General features: G+C 40.1%; 1 protein-coding gene across 3 annotated transcripts in view; it reads left to right on the plus strand.

The window, feature by feature from the left end:
• TTC7A (tetratricopeptide repeat domain 7A) overlaps window positions 1-15,137 on the plus strand; it is a 189,361-nt gene that overhangs the window by 74,329 nt on the left and 99,895 nt on the right. For all 3 annotated transcript variants that reach the window (XM_036379594.1, XM_036379593.1, XM_036379595.2), the window contains one exon: window positions 5,403-5,563. In XM_036379594.1, the coding sequence (XP_036235487.1) occupies window positions 5,403-5,563 (161 nt within the window). The remainder of the gene's footprint in view (window positions 1-5,402; window positions 5,564-15,137) is intronic.

A 15,137-nucleotide genomic window follows, 5' to 3' on the forward strand; every position in this document is an offset into this window, starting at 1 on the left:
CCTTTTTTCTCTCACAGCTTTTGCCTCATAGGGAGATGGTCTGATTTGCTACCTCTTCTGCTTGCCATGAGTAAAGAATTACAGCTTTTCAGCTGAAATGTCCTGAAACATAAAATGAAGATTTTTGTGGTCATTGATTTTTTGTTTTCACTGTTACTGGCATTTTAACTATTACTTTTTTTTTTCTCGTTGTAGCCTGTCTTTGCCATGTTGTTTCATCTCTCTTGTTGCTTCATTTCCCTTCCCTCCTGTTCTTTCCATTCAGTCTCTTGCCCCCGTGTTCACTTTCCTCTTTTGTCTAGTTCACCTGTGTGTTTTCATCCCTGATGTTGTGCCAGTCGCCTCTGCTCCCACAGCTGTGTGATCTCAGTGTATTGTGTAGTGTCAGCCTGACCCCTGCCATGATGCTCCTGCTCTTCTCCCATCAAGTGAGATATAAATCTTTAATGCATGCTTGGACAGAGAGGAGATACCTGAGACTTCTTTATTTTTAGACTGCTGTAAAATACCCTACTCTTCTTTTGCCAGTTTACTTAATGATAAACATTTGGTAATGCATTTTTAATATCCTTAATTATTTAAAGTATCTAATATATTCTCTTTCTGATTAACTGCAAGATAAATGATACCTTTTTTGATAGATTGCATTAACTATTGAACATCACAGTTAGGGCTTTCGTCAGGCACTGCTATAATACCAATAAATCAGGCCTTTTCTACATAGTAGGTTATAATATAATATAATACCTCAAAGTTTTTCTCAACAAATAGACCTTTTTGTTTCCATAGTCAGAGTCAAAAAATAAGGTAACTGTACCCAGCATTGAAAAATATAGGTATCAGCTTGCATAGATAAGAGAGTGTTTTCATGGAACAAAGCAAGAGAGGCAGCTGACCAGTAGAGTGCCAAGCAAAGCTGGAGCAATTCATCTTCCTTGGAAGCCTGTAAAATGTTTCCAATAGCACTTGTCTCTGTCACCACTGGGCAAGGCAAAGGGGAAATGGAAAAACATAGGCATCCCTCTGACATGAGATGAGGATGTGACAGAGGAGGAATGGTTATAAAAGGTTCATGCAGAGTTGGCATTTGAAACCACCAGCAACCAAGATAAAAAATGATGATAATGAGCATTGTATGTGCTCATGTCTTAAGGACCAGTGGAGTCACTGGGAAGACTGGGGGGGTCTACATCAGCCCCAGAGTGTTTTAGGGGATTTTTCAGCCAAACACAGTGTAGAATAACCTGTTCTGTAAGGAGGGTCTCTCAGTCTGGTTTTCCCCCTGAGCTGAAGTGCCTGGAGGCCACGGTCTGTACCTGCTGCAGTGGATATCTCCACCTGTAGTGCCTGGCTGGCAGAGCCCAGTGACAAATGAGATTTGTAGCTCCCCACTCCCAGTGGCTGGTTCGGCTGCTTCTCCTGTTTCTGTGGTAACAGCACTTGGATCAGCAAAAACAAGGTAGAATGAACATTTTAAAGCTCACTGATTTTAATGCATTGCCTTGTTTTTTAAAAAGCAGACTGGTTTCTATGGAAATTACTCTCTAGAGTCAGCAGCACTCTTGTTAATTTTAAGTGTTGAATCTGGTTTTTTGGGGGTGGTGGTGTTTGTGACCTTGACTGCCGTGTAAATCAGTATTGAATATGTAAAAACAACTTACATAGGCATCATGCCATTTTAATACTTGATTAGATCTAACCTTTCTTTTCATGAAAATGGGAATGGAAAGATGGCTAAGGGTCAGCAGCTGAGCACTGTAAGTCTCACCAGTTTCCTGTGCACTTCCAAGAGACCTCAAGTTTCAAATGGCACTATGCAGAAGACACCTGCTTCCTTCCCAAGTGTCTGGATGTACAGCTAAGATAAACATCAGTTAAGAGACCAGAGAAAATATTTCACCTGTTTTGCCCATTTTTTGTTTGGTTTCAAGGAGGAGAGGCTGCTGTCTGCCCAAAGAGAGGAGCTCTGTTTTAGGAAGTATTCAAGAGGTGGTTCTTTCAGTGACTGCTTGCATGTAGGTAGTTCTGTTCTGTCTTTTTCCCAGATTACCAACTGCCTCCTCTGCTGAAAAGCAACATGCTGCTTTTCTGCCTACATCCTAGCCTAGATTGTTCTGGTGATCAAGAATGGCTTGTAGGAAGAACTAAGTAATAACCCATAGGTGTATACCTACTTTCCTGAGGTTCTGGTGAACTGTAGCAAGTCTGTTTTCAATGGAAACTCTTGCCAATCAGTAAAGCTTTCCCCTTTCCATGCTATAAAAAGAGTTGGAGTGGGTAGTTGTAATGGTTAATTAAGTGTAACTGTCAACTGATGTGAAATTATATGGCCTGAAAATTCCTCTTAAGGGTTCCTGTTTCATTTACCATTTAAAATACCCAAGTTCATTCTACTGTTAGGAAGTATTTTTTACACTTACTCTGTTTTGCTTTTTATACTTGTAATTGTGACATACCAGCATTGTTTTTAAGGAGACACATAGCATTATTGAAATAAATCCTACTATAGCCTAAACAATCCATATTGTGGCATTATTTTGGTAATGCTGCAAGATGCTATTTATGGCCTACTGCAGCATCTTTGCTTCCTAATCAGTGTGATGTGAAGATACCTGTGTGCCATGCAAAGCATGTGGTATATTTATTAACAGGATGATAAATCAGGGAACTGCAGCTTCTTCTAATTGTAGGCCCTACTTAGACTTGCAGTCCAGCTGAAATAAGATTATTTTAAAGTGCTGTACTTGTAGGGAATTTTAAACTGGCAGCCTGCCTCTGATAAAGCCCTGACATTTCAGGGTGCTATCTGGGGTGACACCAGCTTCCATCTTTCTCAAATTATATAGTTACTTAAATAAAAATACATCTTTCAAAAGAAGTTTTGTGTTGACTGCTGCCAAATATCTTGCTTTTGTTGGTCTAGAAATTTAGTTTGTATTTCATTGCATCTAGTCTGTTGCAGGTTGTTGTTTCACATAATGCTTTCTGTAAAGGCAGAGAGTTCATATTATTTTTGTCCACTGTTTCTAATTATGCAGCAGTAGTGTGTAGGCTAGTAATGGTGTTACAGCACTAAGGAGTCTTTTTGGACTCAAGTTAATAAATTAGGTGCCAGGGAAGCATGATTAATTTTTAAAGCCAGCCATTGCTTGTGACTCTGATGATACTAGAGGGAAGCACTGAAATGAGATGTAACCATTGCAGGCCCCATGCTAGAGAACAGAATTATTTTAGATGACATTTCTTCCAGCAGTATGTGGCTGCCTCTCCAGCAGACACAGATTTGCAGGAGTGACCACAACTCACTTTTTTGCAGCTCTATTTCATGGATGTTGCAACAGAGTCAGAGAGCTCCTTGGATGGCCAGCCTCTGGTAGGGGTGTGGACCTACCTGCAGTTTGATCCTGAGGCATTTTCAACACATAAAGCAAGTCTCAGTTTGCATATTCTCACACGAGTAAGGTCAAGCACCCCTACAGTTTTGAAGTCCCCCAGTAAAGGCATTAGTTGCAAGTGTTATTCTTTGCCTGATTCATCCTAGCAAATTAGGCTCCCCTTCCCAAGTCTTAATCATAGAATAGTTTGAAGAGGACCTTTAGAGATCACCTAGTTCAATCCCTGCTCAAAGCAGGATCATCTGGAACGGGTTGCTCCAAGTCTTCTCCAGTTGTTTGATTTGCAGGTTTTCTTCTAATTAACTTTTCCCCAAACTTGTATTTTCTTTATGGGTACTTGTGCAGCTCTGAGACAGAGAAATAGAAAGAAATAGAAAGGTTTTTAGTCCTGACTGCAAGAAGTCTTGACAGCAGCTTTGTTTTAGCAAGTCAAATTTATATACCTCTGGTATATCTATGAACAACTTTGTGGACAAGCAGATCTGGGCCCACCACTGTCTGATCCTGGCTCCAAGTTGTATTGTCATTGCTAGAATTTTTATATTGTATGAAAATGTGTTCTAGTAAACTGCTGAGGGAAGGTTAGTGATTAGGTCAACATGTTTACCCTTGCAGTAGGCTTTAATAACACATGTAGTTAAAGTAGCTCCACTGACAAGCAGTAATTCATTAAAGCTGAGCAGTCAGTCATGTATCCCAGTCTGAATCCAAGCCAGGACATTCAGCAGTTTTGATGCTGTGGGCCAAGTGCCAGTTTGGGGTTATGTCTGGAGCAGTCACACTGATCTCCAGGCTTGCATGGAGTCACCAGTAATACAGAGTGAAGTACCATGGCTCATGTGTGCACAGCGAAAGAGAAATGTCACTTGGACATTTGGATGAAGTTGTCCTATGAACAGAATATACACTGCTCCCAGAAGGATAGCTGGACTTTAGGTAATCAACAACCTCTGTAGTAGCTGCAGGTGGTATCATTGTTGCTTTCCTTAGTTATGTGCTTCTTGTTTTTGTGAGAGGCTCTGTGGAGGCGGTGGGAATTTGACACTGGTGGTATGCCAGGGTAGGAGAATGTCTGTAAGGCTGTGCTAGCTGGGAAGTTCTCATAATAGAAAAGAAGGAACTACATTCTCCATCCATTAAGAGAAGGAGCAGGAAAGCATACATGAGGAAAAGCAATTTATACACTTTAATGCTTTGTTTTCTGCAGCCTTCCAGAGCCACAGAAATGCACAAATTTATGTAACAGTAATTTGAGACACTAGAGAATCTTAAAGAAAATCCTCTACATAAAACTTACCAGTAAACAAACTAAAGAAAATCTGCTAAGAAGTTCCCTTTTGAACAGATAGTCTAAAATAGTGTACTGGATCACAAAGAGCATGTGATAGACTTGCATTCATTATAGATGTTAAGTTTTCTGGCAAGTGAGACTTGGTTCTAATAACATGCTGCTGCTGTGACTGTCAGGACTGCTCTTTACATCACTGCTTGCAAATATATTTCTTTTTTTGACAGCATTTTAAATCTTGACTCTTTTACCCTTGAACATTCAAACTTAATTTTTATGTTCTTGATCCAAATCATGAAAGACTTTGTAGAGCCATTATGAGAGACAAAATGCAGCAGAGATGTGCAGTGCTCACCCCTAGCTGAAGAGCCAGCCACTCATCCTAGAAAATGGAGCTGAGAGTTGGGCATCTGTGGTGGATATGTTTACATCATAGAATCACCATGCCAGAGGATGAGGGGGTTGATGGGATCAGGTCTGCTGCTCTTGTTTATAAGCAGTGATTTAGTAATGCTGCAGACTTCTTTTCTCTAGAATGTGTGGGTTTTTTTCAAGCAGTGCAGTCTGTTAATTTTGGCAACCTGTTTTGATAGTAGAAGGTGCCTAAGCAAAACTTCTTCAGAATTTCTATTTACTCTATTTGTTCTTATTTTTGAGGTATAATGTAGGACTGAAAGGGTGATGTGTTCTCTTTTTATTTCTGTCCCATCTCCTTCTAGATTTCAGATGCTATAGACCACCTTCAAGAAGCCCTGCAACTGTGCAAAGATGACATGAATTCACTTCATCTACTGGCCCTCCTCTTTTCAGCTCAGAAGCACTATCAGCATGCACTGGATGTTATCAACATGGCTGTTGTTGAATACCCAGAAAGCTTTAGGTAAGAGCTGTTGCCTGGTGCCAAGCATGCAGTCAGGAATGAACTGCTCACTAGCTGTTGTTCTCAGTTATAACAGGAGCCTGTTAAATCACACGTGTTACAGGTGTGTCACTCCCCTCCTGGGGAGGGTATTCTTTTACTTTCTGTCTTCACAGTCTTCCTGTAATCCTTACACTTGCTTTCTTTTCCAGTATTTGTCTTTCTGTATTGTGCTGAGGGTGTTGTTTCCTGTAGTTTTTTGTATTTCATTTAGGATGTGGAGAAATGAGGGTGAGACAACTATGACAGTGTCTGTGTCATAAGTAATTTTATATTTGGTGACTCCCTGGTTAAAAACAAATTTTTTCTTACAATGACCATTGCTTTGATGATCATCTATGACACAATTTCCTGCAATATGACATCTGGGGAAAAAGATCAGTTGAAAATCACAAGCTGTGATAATGTATAACTGAGAGGAAGGACGATTTGCCTGCCTAGGAGTAAGTTTGAATCAGCACAGACTTCTTGGAGCCAAAGGCTTCTATTGTTCTCTGTTTGACTCAGACCCTCATCCATCTGAGGGAGGTAAATTGAATTCCATGCAATTTACTGTCATGACCTTTCAAAACAATGAATTTGTCTGTTCTGTGCAAAAATTAAAGCTACTCTAGTATTATCTGGTGATTTCATACTAGCTGAATTTTTCAGCCAAACTGCAGAAAATCCTATTGCATTGCTGGAAAACTAGCTTTCATTTGGAATTGCCTGTGCTTAAATAGTGTTCTAAACCTGTGCATCATTGCCTTTAGATAGCCTTGCATTCCCAGAAGCAGGAGCAGCCTCCACAGGTTTAGTTCAGAAGCTGAGTGAAATATTGTCTAAACAGAGCAAAGGCAGGTCATAGGAAGATTGAGGCTGTGTCATTGTGAGCTTGAATCTTTAGGATCTTTCAGAATTACAGCACTGTATCAGCATATAATGTTTTTATTGCAAACTACATGTTGCCATTTAAAATAGCTTTGCTGCCTGTGTTTTTGAGGTTAGTTACTTTGTGTATGTGAGGAGCTAAGACTGCACTTCTTTGAGAATGAAGTGGAAACTAGTAATGGAAACACTCTTAAAATGAAGCCAGCTCTGCTCTTTAGATTGTGAACATAGGTATGACTGAAGCAGGAAATAGCCCAGTGGCTGTTGAATTGTGTTTTAGGGTTTTAAAGTAATAAACAAAGTAAAAACCCCTCATACAGTGAAAGGTCACATTGTACTGTTGGAGATTATATGTTTGTTGAAGACTACAAAAACACCTAAAGATACACAAGACAGAGGAAGAGGTTGTTTATGTCAGGAGAAGAGTGTTTGCCTTGTCCGATTGACCAACTGGTCCATCATGTCCTGGATCTTTCCCCCAGCAGTTACTGATTATTTATGTTTCAGGGGAGGACAAAACATAGCAAGCATTGTATGCGAAGTAGCTTGGAGGGCTGCTGGGTGGGTTCCTTTGTGCTGTCTGGTAATTTGATTTCCCCAAAGCTGATAAGACTGTTATCTCTTATGTTTCTGTGGGTGCGAATTTTGAGTGCACAAAGACCTCGGCCAAGGAGTAGCAGAATTGGAGAATTGGTTGGTTTTGGTAGAAGCAATTCAGTATTGGTAGTGAAGGCCCAGGTTCATGCTTGCCCCTAGACACAGCCTTGCTAAAGTGTGTGCCCTTGGAAGGGCCCCTCTTTGCTCCTTGCACGCACAGGGGAGTGTAACAAGGCTGACAGTGAGATTCATTCACAGGTACACATGGATGGAGGAGTAGGGGCTGGCTTCTTGCCTCTGCTGTGTGACTGCCCTCTCTCCATGTGGGTCTTTTTCTTAACCAGCCAGCAAATAACTCATGGGTGAGGGAATGGAGAAAGAGTGTCAGAGTTCCAAGGCAAGAAAAAAAATAAAAGCTTGAAAAATAGAATTAAACAAGTGTTTCTGAAAAAAAGGAATGAGAGTCGAATAAGGAGGGGGGAAAGCAAAAATAACAGAGTACATCTATAGTTTGTACCAAATTTGAAACCATTTTAGGCTTTCTAGTGCAGTTTATGCTAGAAGGGCTTTACTGCTTTGTGAAACCTCTTTGAAGGGACAAAGACCTGATGCTATTGTGTATCTCCAGTTGCTACTGCCTTATAGAAAAATGCTAATTTTACTACTGTATGGAATAACTACAAGATGTTTCATGTAAATAATGTAGGCAAGTTCAACTGCATGATTTTAAAGCTGTATTTAAAAGTGGTTGATTATTTTTCCCAATTCACATCTATATGAACCAGGCAACTGTGTAATATGGTGCCTGGGGGCTCCCTTCCTAATGACATCTCTCTTTGGAAGCACAGTTTGATGGCATGTATCAAGAAAAGATGATGAAAGCTACATTAAAGGACCTTAGGGCTCTGTAGATGGCAGAAAAAAAACCCAGAAACATTACCTAGATGTATATCCTAAATAAAAGAAAGCGTAAGATGTAAAAAATTAAGGACTTAGCTCACGCAAACTACAGCCATCTCATACTGTTTCCCTGGTCTCTGTATGTAATTAAAATGAGTTAGTTGCTGCTTTTTTGTTTTATATTAAATCCTTTTATTACAAATTTTAAAGAAGAAATATTTTTAGGATAGTTCATGTAGTTGGCTGTTGGCTGAAGCAGTTGGAAAAAATACACTGCGTTGCTCAGCTAACACACAACATCCTTTGGCATGAACTTCATGATACTGACCCAAATATGCCTGAAAGTGCCCCTTGTTCATGTGTTTAAACATTTACTGTACATTTCAGAGGTTGATGTGGTGCTCAGGGAGGAGGGATGTGAAATGTAGGCACTGAATACAGTGTAAGATGCAGTGGTTTGGACTGAGCTATTGAAGATCTGGATATCCAAAAGGCACAAAATGAACTTAGGAAGATGACTTCTTGAAAGGTGGCATGTAGTAACAAATCCATTACATTCCAGTCACTGAATCACTGACTGAATTTGAACACTTGAATGTACTGTCAAGCAATGACAGAGGAAGACTTCATAAAAGAAGAATGAGAGCCAACTATGCTGAACATATTGCAAGCTGGGCTGAGCCAGAAGAAATACACTGTCTTGCCATGACTGTAAAAGATAGAAATAGCAACCTTTACATGGAAGGTGTATCATCTGAAAAGTTTCTGACACCTCTCTATGGGGTGAGACTGCCCAGGATAAAACTTAATGATTTTACATCCTGTCAATGATGGCATGCTTTATAAAGAATTAATGAATGCTGTACCAACAGTTGGCTGTGGTATATATTTTCAAAAGGACTGTCTTCAGCACATTTGGGTAAGAAGACTCCTGTTAGCATCAGGTGTCTCTCCTCCAGGTCAGTAATGCTAATCATAAGCCTTTCTGAAGATGAGTTCCTGTAATTTTTTTCCAGCTCAAAGGCCAGCCTTTGGGCAGTGTTCTACCTGAGTCTGGCAGTGATTACCTTCACAGGCTTGTCTCAGGGAAGAAATAATGTTAGTGAACACTCATTTGCCTTCCAGATGATCTTCCTAAAGTAATTCATTGTTTATTTAGAACGAATTTGGTTTTTAAATCCTGTATCCATCTCACAGTGTTGCATGCAGAAGTCCCATGGGTCTAACAGCCTGCAGAATCCACCACAGAGCTTAACATGCTCCTTTATTTTCAGCTAGTAATATTTCCTCCTTCCAGTTTTGCTTGTATAAAAGTGTTTTTGCCTTTCTAATCCAACCCCTCTTCCAGACTACTGTTTTGCTCTCTGGTCGTCTTTTAGCTTTAATTGGTTAGCTTCCAGCAGTGGAAAAAAATGAATGTCTATACCAAGTATAAAGTTGGAAATAGCGTATCCATTTTATGGATACTCTTTTGCTCCCAGACTGCTTATCCAAACCTATTCTGTTGTTCACTGGGTAGTTTCATGTCTCCTGGATGGCTCCCCATTATGTTAGAACAATGCAGTCCTCTGGCATAACATGTCACATCATCTAATTGCTGCCCGATATGATGGTGAATATTTTGTTAAATTATCATGTCTCTGTGGCAGTTCTGCTTGTTGCACAGGGGTTGTAACTCTCTTAAATGAACAGATGTTAATATTCCTTCTCTTTCTAGACTGTAAGTCACTATTCTGTTGCTCTCAGAGTTTGTAAACTAGTTACAAAGAGAAATAACAAAACTTCTGGGAAGCACTGCTGTTCTACGCATAAAGACTCAAAAAGAAACATGTGGGTTGGTATTCTGGAGCAATGTAGGTGTCAAATGCAGGTGCTTTTATTCTACAAAAAGCTAGCACAAGAGTAATTACTGTAAATGGAGTGAAAAAAAGGCTCAGAATGCCAATAAATATTAAATGTGTATCTTGGAAAGTGTTTATAAAAAAAGGAAGTAAATTCTGCTTGGGGAATTGTGCATGTTGTATTGGTGTTCTTTTAGCAGAAACGGTTTATTTGTTACAGCCAGCCCTCAAAATACAAAGTTCTCCTCTAGATTAGAAGTGGTTTACTGACAGAAAATGTCCTTGATTTCATCACTGCTACATTAATTTCATTAAGGCCATGTGAAGTAATCGTCTGGCAAGATTTATTTGTCATAGTCTGGTGCAGACTTACTGTGGGGAGAGCTATTCTGTGGAATATAAGCAATACCATTTACCAGGTGCTTCCATTTGCCTCAAAAAAACCCCTCCAACCCTGATGTAAAGTTGAGATCTCAAAATGCAGGACTAAAATGTCATTTCTAGTTTGAATTCTCTCTCCATTGCTTGTCAAGCTCTTTCTTGTATGTTGAAAACAAACAACTCATGCTTTCTTTGAGTCATATCTTTTTGGGCAGTGGTAGAGTCCAGCAGTGCTGTTAACAGCAGTAAAGTAGATCTGTGTTCTTGCCTATGATCTTCATGGAGAACACAGAGCCAGCCAGTTGTCCCTCAGTCAATGGTTTGCCCACCTTTGTGTTGTGGCTGATCTACACTGCCACACTGCCACTGTTAAGTGAGGATAGTTGTGCCCCCTACCCCTCCCACCTCACCCCCAGGAATTATAGCTGTGCATGCCCTGCAATGGTTTTACCACTTTTCTCATGGAAGTGGTGGTGGCCTCAGCCTTAGAGAATCAGATCAGCTCATTTTTATGATTCCAGTTCATCATTAGGCAGGAGGCAAGGAAGTCAGTACATCTTGGTGAGAGCAGCTTGCTAAAATTCTCAGAATACTGTTTTGCTTGAATTCCTCAAGGGTGTAAGATCTAAAGCAAGGACAGATTAATATTTTGGCTGTAGCGTTTGATCATGCTAGACAACTTTTATTAATAGGATATTCAAAACTCTTAAGGGTGGAGCTTTTGTAAGCTGACTTCTTGTAGTGGTATGTTCACACCCTGGCTGGCAAGAGTGACCCAAAAATGTTTTTATTTCTTTATTGGCGCCCCAGACAATAATACAAATACTGCCAATTACTGCAAATGCTTCTAAGACAGTGAAGAATGGAAGAAAAAATGGAAGAATGGAAGAATGTACTTGATATAACAGTACTGTGCTACAAGATTACAAAATGTATTAGGCTTCTGTGATTCACTAAAGGAGGTGTGGAGATGGCAGGGTTGAGCTGGGGGTTTTGCTGTAGTAACCACGAATGTTTGCATCTGCAAGCATGTTACAGTTCTCTGTTTTTTATAGAGTTAACCTTTAAAAACCTTGGTGATATATTGCAATAATTGGGACTATACTCTGTAGAACTAGTAATCATATTGAGTATTTTTATGGCAAATATACGAAGGAAGAACTTTAAGGTAGTCTCCTGACTTCTATTCAAGATAACAGATAGCTAAAACAAAATTTAGGAAGTTCTAGGGTGCTTTTTTCTGGTTTGGATTTATTTTCAGACTTCTGGCACTGCCCCCCTCACCCCCCATGATGAAGAAAGAAAATGAAATTTTGAGTTACAGAGTATCCAAGATTGGATTCCTCTTTTGGCAGATTCAAGTTGGCATGTGCATGCTTCTCTAAGGGTCATAGTCTGATCGAAGACAAAAATTCATCAGGTGAGCATGATAGCCTTTTATTCGCCAGCTTGATGCGGTGGAAAGAAATACCACCCTAGATAATGTCTGTGCCAGGAATGGATTTGTGTTAGTGTACATATCAATCCATCTTAAAATTACAGAGCTGGATTCAAAGGTAACTGGAGAGAATTCCATTCTCTCATAGCACAGGGTTCAGGATATGAATAAAAGGAGTTAAGTGGAGCTTAGAGAGGAAACCTACTGCAGACTAATTTTCTTAGTATGGTATGAAAGGAAGGAACAGATAAACAGTTTTCCAGCCTTTACAGTAATGGTTAAAATCTTTCCTCTGGATGAAAAGTCAATTTTATTTCATAATAACTTTTTCTCTAGTATCTGAGTAAATGGCTACTGCCTCCATGCATTTAAGCCTTTATAGTGAGCAGCAGTGCTTCTAGATCTTTGTTTTGGCATTGCAGAGGTAATACTAGTTATGCAAATGCAGACATAAGGAATTTAAGAATAGATTCAAAAATGCAGGACTAGCATGGTTCATTTGAGATAGAAGCCACAGGGTTCTGTTCTTCAGAGCTCTGTATATCTCCCTTACCACTTAGTTCCCCCAACACACACTTTGCTCCCTACTAGGGACCATTTTCTTTTGAACAGCAGAACAGTATGTTCTGCTTTATATTCAAAGGAAGTGTTTAGGAGCCCTGACTGTCTATCCTGGATACCAGAGTGTATTGAAAAATAGCATGTGTGTATTATCTGGGCAGCAGAGTCATTGTCAGTAAGAACTTTTAGAAATGGAGTTTAGCCATAGTATGTGCATGTAGGGGTTATCCAAGGTAAGAAGAGACTTAGTGATTGAGATCCCTATGTTTCTGCCAGGTGATTTTGTGACCTCCAAAGGTAGACCTGGTTCATGGAGATCCCAAGGAGAACCTAAGGCATGCTTGCTGCCTGGAAATCCAGAAAGAGAACCAAAGAAGAAAAGTGTTGTTGGTGTGGGAAGCCCAGCTCTAAACTTTCCTCTCCTGCTGTTGGGCTACACAGGTATTCAGTGAGGCTGAATGGGGTGCCAGCTTTTGTTAGCAAATTCAGACAGCAGTTCTGCCAGAAAACAGGATTTTGGAGCCTTCCTGAACTCCTTCAAGGCACTGTCAATAAACAAAATACCCAGCTTGTCTTGTTTTTTCATTGCTTCACATCTGGTGAAGGTGAAGGTTTCGAAAAGTTTGCTGTCAAACATACAGATACAATAATCTGAAATTGTTTCCTGAGGCTCTCAGAAACTGATTACCAGGGAAGAATAGGAAAATATTTTCTGAATTTTCTGAAACTTTTAAAAAGTCTCAAATGCAAGGATGATCAAGAGTGATTTCTTGTTGTTGTTGTTGGGAATTGGTTTTTGAGATTAAAAATTAGAATTCACTGAGAATTACTGTTGATAATCATTACTGAAAAACAGATCCTGAAACACAAAGAGGCACGGACATTATGCTTAGCAAATTGTTTTTCAGTGTAGGAAATGACTTTCCAAGAAGTCTGCAGTGTGGTCAAGCTATGTTGTCTTGAGATGAGTCGAGTATAATGCTCTGATCACTCAGTGAAAGGGGTGGCTTTTTTATTTCCAGCTGGAAATTTCAGACTTGAGTGACTTCTGCTCTAAAGTCCTAGGAGTATTTATTTATCTAATGAGAAGAGCACAAAATGTTTTGATTTGTATTTTCTTCAGAAAGAAGAGGGAGGCAGATTTATTCAGATGTTCTGAAGAACTCACCAGGGAACAGAAACTAAGTATGGTAATTTTTCAGCCACAGATGTGGTTTTTACCTTCTGAAAATAGGGAAAGCCCTTGCTCTTCACTGGCTTAGAAGTATTTGCAGTAATTGGCAGTAATTGCATCTTAGATGGTAAGTCAGCTACTGTTTCCATTGTCATTAATTTCTGATGAACAGAACCAAATATGTAAGCAGGCACAGTCATATTATTTTATATTAGTCACTATTGATGTTACTTAATGTTTTAGTCTCTGTATATAAAGGAAAGATAGTGAAGAATGCAGGTCTTCTCATGGAGAGAAAGATTGTAACCTAGAAGTTCTGTTACCAACACGTCTTAGAAGATATCATGACATATTTCCTATTATGCTAACATTTTTACAACAGGAAAGAGATTATCTGAATAATTTTACTTTCCCTTATTCACTTCTACCTTGAATTGAAGCTTTCTGTTAAATATGTAGCTTGGCATTAAATTAGTTATAGGCTGTATTTTAGGAGGAAGAGGGAATATCAGGATGGAGTGCTAAATGGCCTAATCAAGCAACACAGTCATTAGCAGAGTTTTTTCCTACGTATGCCAACAGAAAATTCAACCAGAATGATGCAAGTATGACGTAGAATTGTGGTTTTGAGTACTGTGGCTGGACATGTGAACTGTTGGAAATTAATGCAGTGAACTCTATTCCATATGTCCCCATCAGCTGGAGAAGTGGCATGAGGTTGGTATCTAGCACCTCAAGTCAAGTTCATACCAGTAAGCAGTTGAATTGAAATTCATAGTGAGTAAACTCCTGGACATTTTTAATACTATTTTTTTCTTTTATTTTTTCCTTCTGCAGTCTGGCCATTTGTATCTGCCATCTGGGTGCTTGTAATGACTTGAGGTTTTCCTGTAGTTTTTCTTGTATTTTCTCAGGACAAGATAAATGTCTTTCCATTGATGGTAGGGTATGTAGTGCAGTGGGGATCTGAACCCAGCTGGGAATATACATGTCTCTGCAGTGTGGGTAATGAACAAGAGGGTAGAGATGACCAGTTGGTAAGGAGCTGTGTTGCTGAGTGAAAGAGGAAGCCCTGCCTCCTGCCCCATGAGTTTCATCAGTCGGCCTTTTTGTATGATCTTCAAAATGTAGGCACTTTCTGTGTTGGGAAGAAAAAGGGAAAACTCTTCCTCTTGGCATTTCAGTTGTGTTTAAGTGTGCAGCAGTGCACAGTAGGAATGACATAACCCAGCATGATCCAAAGGGATACAACAATACAGCTGTGAGGAGCAGCTTTAGGCCTCCTCCAGCCCTGCACAGACCACTGCAGCAGAAGTGCTTTGAGAGGCCAGTGTGATGCAGCATTGCAGAATGGCACTTGAGGAGAAGAATATATAGCATCTCCCTCCCCCAGGTGCCAGGGGCCCCACCAGGATTGGGACTCCCTGCCAGACGAAGATGCAGAAATGACAGATGGGCACTGAGTAGCCTGCATCTTGGAGCTTTTGCAAGGCAGGTGTTAAGAATGAGTACTTGAGGCAGCTTAAAAAAGCAGCAGCAAGGGCATCAGTAAAACTCAGATTTCTCAGATGCAGACTGATTTCAGTCAGATTTCACAGTGCAGCCTCGAAAAGAGGTGGGGATGCTCCACCACAGCAGGCAAAACACTGGTGGTAAATAGCACTGCATAGCAGCCAAGGACTCTGAGAGCAGGAGTGTCAGGGATTTTCCTGGCCTGCACAAAGCAGTCTCCAAGGCTTAGATGCCCCATGTACTGTGTTAAAATAAAGCCAG

This window comes from Molothrus ater, chromosome 3 (genome assembly GCF_012460135.2).
Source record: "Molothrus ater isolate BHLD 08-10-18 breed brown headed cowbird chromosome 3, BPBGC_Mater_1.1, whole genome shotgun sequence".
NCBI classification, from domain to species: domain Eukaryota; kingdom Metazoa; phylum Chordata; class Aves; order Passeriformes; family Icteridae; genus Molothrus; species Molothrus ater.